We start from the raw sequence: 13,491 nt of genomic DNA on the forward strand, positions 1-13,491 counted from the left end.
TTTGGTTTCTGCTTCTCATCTGTCTGCACCATTAACATTCACTAAACATTGCATATCAACTTTTACAAAATGCTATTATTATAGATTTTTCTTTTTTCTTTTCCCACATAGACAATGCTTCCAATTTTCTGAAAACCAATTTCACCCTACCCATGTAACCCTTTCCACATTGCCAATTTGTCATTTCTACCTTTCAAACCACATTAAGCCCCACCATTTTATTACCTCTCAGTATTATATAAAACAGTACGATGAAAATAAAATACCAAAAACTAAATCATGCAAACTACTACACTCTTTTTTTTAACTTTTTCGTTTGGTCAACGCAAGGAAACTACTAAAGTCTGAGATTGACAGTTCATATTTTTCCTTCACTTCTCGTGGGACGACTTTGCCTTTCTCTTCTCAGCAATAAAGAAACCAGCCAAGGACAAAACCGAGAAAGCACTGAAGCAAATGGACGCAATATCAAGGGACGCGTGGCGTCCAGTGATTCCCTGGACCACAAACAAGTTGGTTGCCTTGTGAGCGTTTGTGGTTTGACCGTAAGCCACCTCAACATCCGCGGCGTCGTAAGCGTAGGCGCGTAGAAAGTACGTGGCGGAAGGCACGTCGCGCTCGATGGTCCACTCGAAGCTCTGGTTCGAGCTGCTGTAGGGCCTAGCAACAACCTTGAACTGGCATGTCTTGTCCTTGGAGAGGCTGTCCACCGTCTTCCTCCACCCGCGGTCCACCTGGCTCACCGGCGCGTAGCAGAATTTCACCTTGATGGTCTTGTAGGTTGAGTCTGATCCAGCTGGGAAGCTCTGGTTCAGACCCCACGAGACGGTGAGTTTGTCTACCCCTGCTTTGTAAACTGCAGAAATTTCATGAATTTTGATTAGTTTTGCATCAATCTGGTAAAGAAAATGAAAAATTAAAGAAACCCAGTTGAAGAGTTAGGATTTTGAACAAGAAAGTTGGAGACTTTGCGTGAATTACAATGAAAAGTAAAGGAAACCCAGTTTTAAAAACAAGATTTTGGGCTAGAAAGTTGGAAAATTTTAATGGGAAATGTTTCTATATATATACCCTGTCCTTCTTTGGGTGAAGCAGTGACTATGAGAGTTTGTTTCAGAGACGAAAAGAGGACACCATGGGAGGTTTCTGCTAAGCAAGAGAGGAGAAGAAGAGAAGCCAAAAGAATCCCAGTAGATGCCATCTGAGACTGAGACTTCTTAATTGCAAATCACCAAAGCCAGAGAGAGAGAGAGTACAGGATTTGATTCTGAAGGTGATGATATTAACAGGCACCTGGGTTCTCTTTATATACAAGGCACAATGTTGAAAACCAAAATATTAGACGTATGCAGAAAAGGTCAAAAGGCCCAAAGTGTACGCTGGCTTATGTGAGATTAGCGATCGAAAACATGCAGATATTTCTGAAAAACCGTGTAATTATACGATGAGAATGGCAAAATGGCCCTAAAGTACACTGAAGGGGTAAGATTTATGACCCTTATGTGTTTGGGGTTTTGTTTATGGATTGACTTTGAGCAGTTTCAATTTTTTAATGCAGTTTCAATTTTTTAATGCAGTTCAAGTTGTGGTGGACAAGACAAGATGGAGATATGGATGGTATGGTGGCGCGAAGTTCATTCTCTTTTTGTCCTTTAATGTCCTGTGAAGGGCAAACAAACGAGACACCAAGTAATTGGGATGCAATCAAGCTTTACGATTCTTTTTTTATTTTTTTATTTTTTATGAATCTATCTAAATTCAAACTTCATACTGAACAGAGCTGTCAAATGGGAGAGGAGGCGTGCGTCCAATCTCCAACTCCATCATATTCAAAACAAGTATTTTACACTAGAACTGTGCAAGCAAGTTATACACAATTGTTGAGAAGAGTCAACGAAGTAGCTCTCTAAATAGAAAGTCGACGCAAAATGCTTCACAATTGCCCAAAGTAAAATAGGAAAAAAAATATCTTCGATCAAGCTACACTACTATAGCGTTTTCATATAAAAGGATTGGAAATTGCTCTCAAATACCAATATTACGGTAGCAAAGTTCTCAAATGACATTATTCATTTCTGCAGTAAGTAGTTTCATTATATAGATTGCATTATTTTGACAGCAAACAGTTCAAATAGTGTCAATATGACATAAACAAAGTATCAAAGTTCCAGTGATACGATCGATATTGCCGATTTTCTACCATGATAATGCTATTTGAAGAGTATAGTAAAGTAATGGTGATGTTCAAGGGCATCTCCATAAAAGATGAACATATATTAGGGATTGAGCCTTGAGGGTTGAGGCCTACAGCCCAAATCAAGCAGGTGCTTATGTATTGGTACTACCCATGAGTGAGTTTCATGGGCTAAAACATTCAAAGCCCCATGAATAATTAACTATTAAATATCATGTAGCATGTATCAAAAGCGAAGTGAAGACAAATATAGATGTACACTCACTCAGAAATACACAGAGCAAAAGACAGCGACCGAAAAAATGCCGGCCAAATTTCCTCTTTTCCTAGGTTCTCTCTCCCTCTCTCTCTCTCCGTATTCAATCCACGTTTTATTTACAGTCCACATACATACACCCAAGAGACGAGAGAAGTCTTGGGAGACTGAGAACGTACGTAGCCATGGAGAAGAGAGTATTCAGCAGAGAAAGCAGAAGCGGCCCCATGCTAACCATGCAGCACAACAAGCAGCCGCAGCCACTTACGGCAGAGGTTCAACGTCGTAACAAACCCCAGCAAGTAGCGGACCTCACTGACTTCATGAACGACATGTTTTTCGGCACCGTAAAAGCCGAGACCAAGTCCTATAACTTGACCGGAGACGACGTAGACGACGTAAACTACGAGGACGACTGCGACAGCCCAAGACCCACATCCGCCACTACTACTAACAGCAAAATGACTCAGGAGTGGCTAGAAGAGGCCCGGCGCATTGTTGCCTCGTCCCCAACTCGGTGTGACTCACCCTCTCGACTCGCTGCTGGCTCACCGCGCTTCGCAGCTCCCCCGCAGGCGCCAAGATTGTCATTTTCTTCCGCCCTTGATCGCCGGGACCCACTCTCTAGGTCCGCCAGAAGGTATAATAACATGCCCAATTCAATTAACTAGATTTAATCAAATGTGAAATCCCGAAATTGCCCATCGTACAGGAACCGAGCGGCGGAGAGTTTTAGTGGCGAGATCCTATCCAAGTCAGCCAGCAAGCACACCAGAAACAAATCTGACGTGTTGTTGTTGGAGGGGCCTACTTCGCCAGCGGAATCATCGCCTGCATCGGCAGTCCACAAATGGTTTTCCAACATCCTCAAGCCCAACTCCAATCCCTCTACGGCCCAGCAGCCCAATCCCGAGCCCACGGCCCAAACTGTCTCTCCCCTCCAGCCTGTCAACCGTAGGTCGCGGTTCCAAAATGACCCCTCCTCACCTCGCCCACAGGGGATTCCAATCCCTTCTCGGCGGAGTTTCCAAAGCCCGACACTTTTGCCGGATGCCCAGCCGCTGTCTCCGCCCAAAAACCTTGTCCCGTCAGCCCATCGTCGGTCCATATCGTCGTCCACTTGCTCCAATGGGAAGGGTGAGCCGAAGGCCAGTGTAATTGGGTGGCCCAAAGATGAAGCCCAAGTCCAAACCCCAAACCAAGACCTTGATCTTAATAGGTTTCTCAAAGAGCAAAGGACGAAGTTTGAGAAAGTCTTGGATGGTCAAGTTAATGCCAAGGCTAAAATAGTACTTTCCGACCCTTCCAATAGTAAGTACGCCTTGTCATATTCGTGGACATTAGTGAACCGCATAATGTGACATGTGATGTGTTAATTATCAATAATTGATGTAATAAGTGAATCTTACTTGTGAAGCGCATAAAATGGTTCACTAGGGTTTAGTTCACAAATTGATTATCACAATTCTTTATAAAAACAAGTAATGTGTAAGCCATATTCTATTGGAAATGTAGGCACAAGTACAATGGCAGCAGCAATATGTTATGCATGGTTACTTGAGAACAGGGTGAGGAAGGAAAACAAGAGCAAAGGGAATGGGGAGGAGGAGTATGTGGTGGTTCCTGTGATGAATGTGAAGAGAGGGAGGATGTGGAAGCAAAGAGAGGCTGCTTGGCTATTTCACCATGTTGGCCTTGATGCCACTTCATTGCTCTTTGCTGATGAGGTACTTCAAATCCCATATGCTTTCTCTGCAATGCTATAGCTGGTAACAAATATTTTGCGTAGTGTTTTGGGGTTCCTGTCTATATTTTATCATCCTTCGGCATTGTAGCCAAATGCTATAAGTTGGTTGGTTTTGTTGATGCAATCTGGTGTTAGGTGGACTTGGAGAGTCTCATGATGGCTGGGAAATTAAACATCCTTGTCATCGGGCAAGACGTTTTGACGAATAATGGGGAGGTAATTGGTGCAGATATGCAGTAAATTTTGGAAGTACAAGAACAGTTATAACAAGTATGCATAGACATAACTTAGCTGATTGAAGTGTGTTGTTTACCTGTCTTTTATAGGTTGGATCACAGTGCACCATTCTTACAGATAATTACTGTGAAGATGCCTATGATCTACTTGAAAACCCTTTGCTCAAGAAACTTTTGGTAACTTACATAGCTCTTTCAGGAAAAATAAAAAAGAACAAGAAGCAGCATTCTTTTTCCTTGTTTGATTAGGATTTTGAGTGACTTCCTGCGTTGCAGCTTGCAGGTATATTGTTAGACACTCAAAATTTGAAAGCATCTCCTCAATTGTCTATGACAAGAGATGCAGAGGCAGTCCAGTTGCTATTAGTTGGCTTACCCTCCAATTACAGGAATGCCCTTTTCGATCAACGTACGTGCTTCTTTTTTAGTCTCTTGATCTTCAATGACATTGTATTTCTTGTATACGTCTAGTAAATTGTAACAATCCATTTTTTTCGGTTCTCTATCAGTGACACAAGATCAAAGAGACAATTCCTTTCTTGAAGCTTTGCGGCAAAGTTATGGGAAGCCTCCTAATGAAAGTAAGTTACTAAGCATGAAAAATGAGCATTGTCATTGAAACCCCTTGGTTGTTGTTCTATTGCTCTGTTGGCTTTTAGAACCATGAAAGTTGTTAATGACTTTCTCAATGGTTTCAGATTAGGGTTATGATCCTTGACAGCCTTTAACACTTCTTGTGATGATTTCAGGTGGTGGTGATAACAGAGGACATGATGAGCAGAAGGTTTCAGAAAGGAAATCAACCTCTATTTCTCGCCACGAAGCCATCATCCAAAATCCAGACAAGAATTCTAATGATGCAAGAAATGCAAAAAAGGCTTCACCAAAATCAGGTTAGACTGCACTACATTCCCTTCGGCTTTTTACACATTCACTTATTTATTACTCTTATAAAGTTTTAAACTCTTACTTTTCCCTTGTTGCCTAAAGCTTTGACATCTTTTCCCTTGTAGCTAAACCGAGTTCTCCAGCTGTCCAAGCCCCTTCACCTGATGCCTCCCGCGGAAAGAATAAGTTCTTCCTGGCAAAGTGGTTTGGTTTTAAATGAGGACAAAAATCTGTGGCATTTTGTTCATTGTAAATTCATATAGAAGAACCTAAGAAAAAACTGAAACCGTCTTTTAGATATCTGCCAGTTTCATCAGACGGGCGAGATTGGTTCCGGTAAACTATTTCTGTTTGTGCTTGGAAGAGGAAAGATTTGAAACTACGACACATAATTTAGTAAGAAGAGGGAATGTAAAATGCCTTTGTGGCCTCTTGTATTATTACTTTTGTCTCAGACAATAATGGTTCAAGTTGCAAAAAGTTTTAGCTTTTGCTTATATGACAGTGTTTTTGAGATGTCATTGTTGTTCTTGTACATGATGATGATGCTGACATGCATTTTGAGTATCTTATTTTCTACGACCAAATTTCTTTGTTTGTGTCCCTTCACAAGAACTGTCTGCCTGCTGTAAATGTGTGGTAAAAGTGGATGCTGATGTTGAGTTCAATCCATACTGTCATTTAAAAATCTCCAGGTAAAAGCTAAAATTTATTTGCTGTCATTCTTGGTTTGTGATAATGCCATTTGAAAGTTTTGAATATGCTCCTTCATATGCTAATCCAAAGCAATGAAATGATAAGCTCTTGGATATAAAGCAGAAAATTCATTATGAACTGCAACAGAAAGACCTGAGTTGGCAGTCAAATTGGAATAACGTGAATAGTTGAAGCCATCCAATCAAATCTTTTTCCAAAAGTGGAAAGAAAGTTTTTGCCTTTCAACCTTATTTTTCCTCTTCAATCTAATTTTCCATTTTTTTCCCCTTTCATAGTTGAGGTCAAAAACCATGAAAAGTAAGGACACAGAAAAATGAAAATTTATGCACAAACGGCTGAAATTCGCTAAACTTCATAGTAGTAAAGTGAAAATTGCCCAATTATATATTCATATGCGGTGCACATAGTCTTGCATTAGTGATTCAATCATCATCAACAGCTCCTCCTCTCTGTCACATGCAACAACATTTTATGCCAGATACAAACATTCAGTACCCTTTGAACATATTGGTCTATATTTCTTTTATATAAAACTTTGGAGACATCACATACATGTTGGTAGAAAAAGAAAAAAAAGAGGAAGAGTTTGAAATATTGCTCAATTATCAAGATCAGATCAAGAAAGAGGAAAGAGAATTTGTATAAAAATAGGTGGAGATGCCTCTAGATGGGGAATTATTGGGCATGTAAGTGATACCATCTGTCTTGTCCAATTGTGCCCATTTGTTCAACCCCAGCTGTAACTAACTTCTTCCATCCAACCTCTCTCTTGGGCCCCACCTCTTCCCTTCTCAATCCAAACCTCTCACTCACAAATCCAATCTGCATCTACATCATTCCATGCTGTCCCCATTCCTTGCTCGGGCCCCATTTCATCTGCCAGCCTCATTCTTCTGCTGCCGATGATGATGATGATGAAAAATGATGATGAAACTACCAGTCTACCATATTTGATATGTTGTTCTCATTCAACCTTCCAGGCATAGAGAAACAAGCAAAACTCAGATGACCCACTTGCGTTAAGCCCTTCTACTGACCCTAAACTGGTCTGGGATGACAATGGAGTTGATGACAGGGAAGAAAATGGTGGTGATGAGGATGATGACCTGGACAGTGGTGAGAGAGATGTACTGGAAGGCAAAACTGGCTTGAAAATAAACAATGCATGCCTCAAACCAGGACTAAAAAGCCAGTCATGGACATCCCAATAAACCTCAATTCTTAACTTGTTGATATGAATGGACTCATTACCTCTGAATTTCCACTGAAGGTGCTTAACATGAACCACCAAATGCCCATCTACCCTAATCTCCAATTCTGGCTCAACCCCATTTAATGAATTGCCATTGCTGATGCTCCCAGCTCTGTTCTTGCACTCAATTGCAATTTCATGAAGCCTGCCTCTCTCATAAAACTTGGCTTTTGTGGAGAACTTTTTCTTGCCAAAGATGTGTTCTTTTTTAGAAACCAAAGTGGGATCAATCAGAGCAGGCCTGTACCCTGTCTTCCTATAAGCATCTTTCTTGAGATCACCAAGAAGTAACACAACCTCTTCATCACAAACAACTGCTACATAATACTCTGACTTGGGCTCTGTCCCACCATTGAATTTTGCAGACTTGAGGTCCCAGAAGATGTCAACTGCTTTGCCATCAACTGTAAAGCGCTTGGAGCCTTGTTTTCTCCAAAAGTACCATGGCTTGAGCTCAACTTTGCAGGTCTGCTGGTTTTCTCCATCTGGGCCTTCAAGAGAAACAGATAGGCCATGGAGCAACAAGTTCTTGCACCATGTGATCGTGATCAAGCGGCACTGATCAGCAATCTTGGCTCTGTAAACAGACATGTAAACACTATGGCCTGACCTGGTTACAGCTGAAGCATCATCACTCAGCTTCTCGCTTGATGAAAAGCAAGCAGGGATGCCAATATGGTCTTGCATACTTTTGTTAGTGATCAAAAACTTGTTAATGGGCAAAACCCAGTTTGCAAAAACAATACTTGCAAGATGAGGAACAAATTGGAGAGAAGTTGGATTGAGAAGAGGGAATTTTTAACATGGGGAGAGTGAGAGATCTTAGTCTCAAGATGTGTTGTTGGGTCACCAGATGCTGCCAGAGGTGTGTTTGGCAGCATTGATGGAATTAAAATATTGATTTCCAAACTGGCAGATAGACTGGCATTGAGTGAGAGTGAGCGTAGAACCACCCTTTTATATTAAATTATATCTGCACCACTGCTAACCTCTCTTACCTGGATTCTATTTTATTTGTTTGTCAATTTTTTTTTTTCCTCCTTTGCTTCACTTTATTTTATTTTTATCACATAATATTTTTTTTAATATCCCTTTTAACAAGGACAACTTGATTGAATCCGAGGTGGTTTTGCTTCTGCTACACTTTAAAATACTTATACAAGGCCATTTGTTCACCAGATTTGTTCAAAAGATGACCAGACCAGTCAAAAACTATAAGTCTATAATAAACGTGAAGGTGGAAGAGTTTGGTGTTGGGTTTGGTTTTCCAATGTGGGTTTTGTTGACTGTTTATTATTTGAATATCATGTACATAAAGTTTTCTATGTGGGTGATGCAACTTTTCAACTTTATGTTCAAAGATGTGTAGGAGAGGAATCTAGGGGAGGCGACAATTGCTGAGAAGGGAAAAAAAAAGTCTCGAGGAATCTATTGTTTGTAGCTGTTGCAGATCTGGTCCAGCCCCTCCTCCTTGTAATGCAGCACCATAGGTGCTCACTATTGGTTGCAGAATGCTTGATAATATTCCTCTATCTCTTTAATTAGGAAATAAGATGAAACAAAACGTAGTAGTTATATGGGGCAATAATTTAGACGGTGTAATACTCTAAACTTCTTTGAATTAATCTAGTTTACGGGTATAGAGATTCAAACTTGAGTGCTATGATATGAGTTTACTTTCGGGCCCACTGGCCTAATTCACATCTGCTAATTGTCTCTTTCCTAGACAATCAATATTTGGTTTTTTTTTCTTATACGGATCGATATTTGTTGTAAGTATGAGATATAAAATGAAAATGGAATTAAAGAAATGGATATAAGATGAAACATTACAATTAACTTTTGATTTGGTACGTTAATGAAAAGGGTTAGTCCTCGTTATGGGCAAAGTTTAGTATTGGGCCAAACCAAGTTGTTAGATACAAATTTAATACAAGCATTTGGCCCAAATGGGAGCCCTAATGCATTGAAGAAATTGAGGTCATTTTCGTCCATCTCTCCTAAGCATAAACCCCAATTCCCAAACGATCGCGGGTTTTTGGTATTGTCACTGAGGAAGACCTGGAACTCACCGATCCTCTCTTTCCGTTTAGTTCCCTAGAAACCCAAAAGAAAATTCACTATATTTTCTTGTGCCCCACTTCATTTTCTCAGTAACCAAACAGAACATTTGATTGCAGACTCGCTTTGTAAAAATGCAATCTTTAAGTGCGAGCATCCGATTGGTCCAAAGGCAAAGAATCGACAGCTCAAAAATTGCTCATTTCAGATCAATTGGAGCTTACCCATTAAGCATTGGCTCTGGATTCAGCTCGTTGGCTTCGGATGGCTCGGCCTCTGCCAAGATATTTGAGAGTTCATTGGGGTTTGGGTCTTCCAAAGGTTCCTTATTTCAGTCTCTCTCCAAGTTCCCTTATCGATCTTCGGCATCATTCGTATGTTTCGACTCGTTATACTCTCTCTGATAGCATTTTAAACATGTTTATTAGTTCTTACTTTAAAGAATATACTTTGAACATGTTTGTAGCTGCGAATTTTAGTTTGAATATGTTTGTACTTGTCAATTTTACTTTGAATGTGTATTTAATTGTGAGTTTAGCCCTTTAGAAAAAATATATTCTTTGTTTTCTGTTGAACATTTTTATAGCTGGCTACATTTGGATAGAGCATTTTATATAAATGAATGGTTTGCTGTTGATTCAGTAAAAAAATAGAAGTTTTTTTTTAATGGTACTTGATGCACTGAAGCAATTGAAGCTGAGAGGTCATTCTGCATTTTACTTTTCATAATTTGGAATGTCAATTGGCAGTGTTCACCAAGGTCTTAAGTCATAACCTTTTTATGTTATATAGTGTAGAATTCATCTGAAGAGCAATTCATTGTCTCTCTTTCCAAATATAGACACTTTTATGACACTTGTAGCATTATTCTACCAGACTACAAGGGGCTTTCAAACTGAGACATCAACATCCTCGAGTAAGTCCATGTTATTCAAGAGTCCTCGACCAGGCTTCCTTCCACGGGAGACAGTTTCACCTCCTTTCCCCAGCAGGTGCATTACAACAGGGGTAAATCCTGTTGAATCGGCTACTCAAGATTCAATGATGTCTGGGTCTGATGTAGCTCCCCGCATCAAATTCAAGAGGCTTGATAAAACTGCCAAGCACATAATGCAGGTATGCATCTATCTGTTGGTATTCATGACAAGAAATAGTGTATGTAGTCTTCCTGTTATTATATTTGTTGATTTTGTATTTCACAGATTCTAGACAAGGAAGCTCTAGAGGAAGTGAGGGTGCAGAGAGAAATACCAGAAATAAAGCCTGGTTATATTGTGCAACTCAGAGTGGTATGATATGTTCTCATTTAGAAGATGGTGTTATAATTTTCTTTGTGTTACGGAGGAATTTTAGGAGATTAAGGCTATATATTCTTTCTCAATAATTCTCCATACGTAAACAGGAAGTACCCGACAATAAGCGACGTGTTTCAATCTTGAAAGGCACTGTGATAGCAAGACGCAATGCTGGTCTGAACACTACAATTAGAATCAGGAGGCTCATGTCTGGGGTTGGGGTTGAATCTCTCCTTCCACTGTAAGAAGTTCTGTTCATTTCTCATAATTGTATATGGCCCTAGTCTGTATTATCTTTGACTCACTGCTTTAAGTTGGAAAGAAAACCATCTTTAGCTGGATGCCCAGGACGCAGGGTGTATTAAATTGTTACCCTAATAGGTTGTTAATTCTCAACTCTAATTATATGGGTATTTTGTACAACATTGTACGTACGGTTTTCACTAAATTTGTTGAAATTATTCTCTTTTACACTCTTTGTAGATTTGGCTCAAATAAAGAATAGTTATTTGTTGATTGTGTAATAAAATGGTTATTGAAAATGTTGGAGTGTAGAAAGTTACAGAATGATATGATTAAAATTATGTATCAGTTACTTAGGATTATTTTCCCACTGATGAATTTACTCTAAAGCCAAGAACTAATCTCTACACAATGACTAAAGAAGCGGATAATGTATGGCAGGTATTCCCCTAACATAAAGGAGATAAAGGTGCTGGACAAGAAGAGAGTGCGGAGGGCCAAGCTGTACTATATCAGGGACAAAATGAATGCACTTAAGAAGTAATAGTAGTAATCTATATGGCTGGCTAGTGAGATAAAAAAGATGTTTCCCTGACAAAGATGGTGTCCATGTATGACTTAGTTCAGAAATCTAGCAAAATTTTGGTGATTTCTTTTCCTCATTTTTTGCTTTCTTTGATCATGTTATTAGTTTGTGAGTCTTCAGCAAGTCTTTGAGAATCTGAGATGCCTGGTAGATGTTAGGGTTCAACTGAATACCGGGAAATTTACCGGAATTGCTACTTTACAATGTTAAAATTATGCACTCAGGTTGAAGAATGCTATCAAGTTGGCATAAATGTGATTGGTACTCAAGTATACTATTTTCTTCAACATGAACCCTGTGATTGGTACTCAAGTATACTATTTTCTTCAACATGAACCCTATTACTTCCTCGCACATGTTTGGATTATATGTTGTCCAGATTGCTGGGTTTGCATACAATAAGTCTGGCCATGGAAGATTAAATGTGCCAGCAGTGTAATATTATTTTACTTTGTATGATTGCATTATTTTTTTTATAATTAATGAATAATATTATGGCAGACATAGTGGTTGGTTGTGGATGTACAACTAAAATGCTTTCCATAATGGACAGCAGCACTAAGACACCAAGCACCAACCTTTCTGAAATAGCAAATACCAATAATCTGTTTTTTGTTTCTCTTTTCTGTTTTCTTACAATCTGGTTTGATGGTTCATGTAAAAATATGTCAAGTTGTCAACTACTGCAAGAGTTCTCGTGGGGAGGTATGCTATATTAATATATTTAATAACACTTTTAAGAGTTTATTATTCTAATTCCTTCCTTGGTCAAATTGTGCATGTTTTCTTTATGTATTTTCTTACAATTATGGATAAGAATATATACTGCTGTTGCATGACACGTCTCTAAAACCAAGTGCCAATTTGGTTGAGAAAGACTTCTATGAAACGGGAATATAACTATTTTTTTATTCAAACTTTCACGTATCATAGTATTATTAGTTAGATATATCAAAATAGAGCTATCCTCGTCGCAATCAGTTTTTCTCCTATTTAAAAGCTTATTTCGTGGTGAAATTAGAAAGAAAGAAAAAAAATGTTGCTGGTCAAAAGATTTTTCATGAAAATTATTTTATAATCTAACATGACGAGAATTATTAATAAATTATAGTATAATTAATTGCCCACTGAAATATCGTGGAATAAAAGTTCAACAACCCCAAATAGTAGTCTATCTAGATGTGTCACATCATTATGAACGGTAGATCTTTTTTGGTGTTGACTCACAACAATACACTGGATTAATGATTACGTAGTTTCTTTATTTGTAAGAGAAATGCTATTTAGACACACAACATTGACGCACTTAATTGACACCCGCTGATGTGTCAATATATCATTTGTTGAGGGTATAACTAAGTGTGTCAATGTTGTGTGTCCAAATAGCATTACTCTATTTGTAAATTACAATTACTATATATATGCAAATACATATATATATATACTAGCCTCTTTGCATGCGCTTCCGCGCCTGCGAGAGGCTTTTTTTAAAAAAAATTAAATTTATTTTAGAATTAAAAAAGATAATGGGTAGTTGTATTCCATAAAAATAGGATCCATTATCTTATTTTTTATTTTTTATTTTTTTTAAATATGAAAAAGTGTGAATTTACCATATTATCCTCATTTAATTAATAATTTCAATTCTTAATATTTGCATTAACTAAGGGCATTTTCTGGTATTTTGAATGTTTCACCATTCTCTGCCTTTTGCTTTTATATATATAGATTTAAAAAATTTGTACATATTTCAACTTTGGATTTGTGTGGCCGATAGAATGATATTTATTTATTTATTGGTGTAAGGGGCGGGTTAATTGTCTCGGTCAACTTATCCACATGAGCGATAGAGATAACGATTTTTTTAAATAAAATTAATATGTGTACTTTTTTTCTTTTATGTAGTATTTTGTAAGCTTACTATAAAACCTCTTTTATAAGCAAAGTACTTTATATTCCTTCAATTTTTAATTTTAAATGACATATACGATATGTCTATTTCCTTAATAAAATAAA

At 38.4% G+C, this 13,491-nt stretch overlaps 4 protein-coding genes and 1 long non-coding RNA gene across 6 annotated transcripts; 3 read left to right on the plus strand and 2 right to left on the minus strand.

Moving 5' to 3' along the window:
- Positions 1-60: 60 nt before the first annotated feature.
- On the minus strand, positions 61-1,379 carry LOC110745895 (high-affinity nitrate transporter 3.1). Its single transcript, XM_021946054.2, has 2 exons — positions 1,072-1,379; positions 61-856 (listed from the first exon to the last, which is right to left on the minus strand). The coding sequence occupies exons 1-2, from the start codon at positions 1,199-1,201 to the stop codon at positions 372-374; spliced, it is 615 nt and encodes a 204-aa protein (XP_021801746.2). The 5' UTR covers positions 1,202-1,379; the 3' UTR covers positions 61-371.
- Positions 1,350-1,887, plus strand: LOC148294578 (uncharacterized). Of its 2 annotated transcripts, XR_015835859.1 has the most exons (3): positions 1,350-1,482; positions 1,578-1,689; positions 1,779-1,887. It is a non-coding gene; the product is annotated as an uncharacterized LOC148294578 (long non-coding RNA). The 2 variants fall into 2 exon arrangements; XR_015835858.1 differs by having other exon boundaries at positions 1,578-1,887.
- A 619-nt stretch (positions 1,888-2,506) lies between these two features.
- LOC110745879 (uncharacterized) lies at positions 2,507-5,833 on the plus strand. The gene is made up of 9 exons (XM_021946033.2): positions 2,507-3,090; positions 3,163-3,761; positions 3,966-4,177; positions 4,333-4,413; positions 4,524-4,610; positions 4,710-4,842; positions 4,943-5,014; positions 5,183-5,326; positions 5,447-5,833. Exons 1-9 carry the CDS (start codon positions 2,636-2,638, stop codon positions 5,539-5,541), a joined length of 1,878 nt encoding a protein of 625 aa, XP_021801725.2. The 5' UTR covers positions 2,507-2,635; the 3' UTR covers positions 5,542-5,833.
- Positions 5,834-6,399: 566 nt separating this feature from the next.
- LOC110745865 (uncharacterized) lies at positions 6,400-8,415 on the minus strand. The gene has a single exon (XM_021946013.2). It carries the CDS (start codon positions 7,975-7,977, stop codon positions 7,003-7,005), a length of 975 nt encoding a protein of 324 aa, XP_021801705.1. The 5' UTR covers positions 7,978-8,415; the 3' UTR covers positions 6,400-7,002.
- Positions 8,416-9,300: 885 nt separating this feature from the next.
- Positions 9,301-11,762, plus strand: LOC110745860 (uncharacterized). Its single transcript, XM_021946007.2, has 5 exons — positions 9,301-9,725; positions 10,228-10,467; positions 10,554-10,640; positions 10,754-10,887; positions 11,331-11,762. The coding sequence occupies exons 1-5, from the start codon at positions 9,486-9,488 to the stop codon at positions 11,431-11,433; spliced, it is 804 nt and encodes a 267-aa protein (XP_021801699.2). The 5' UTR covers positions 9,301-9,485; the 3' UTR covers positions 11,434-11,762.
- Positions 11,763-13,491: the final 1,729 nt, after the last annotated feature.

Source organism: Prunus avium, chromosome 5, assembly GCF_965620075.1.
Source record: "Prunus avium chromosome 5, drPruAviu1.hap1.1, whole genome shotgun sequence".
Classification (NCBI taxonomy): domain Eukaryota; kingdom Viridiplantae; phylum Streptophyta; class Magnoliopsida; order Rosales; family Rosaceae; genus Prunus; species Prunus avium.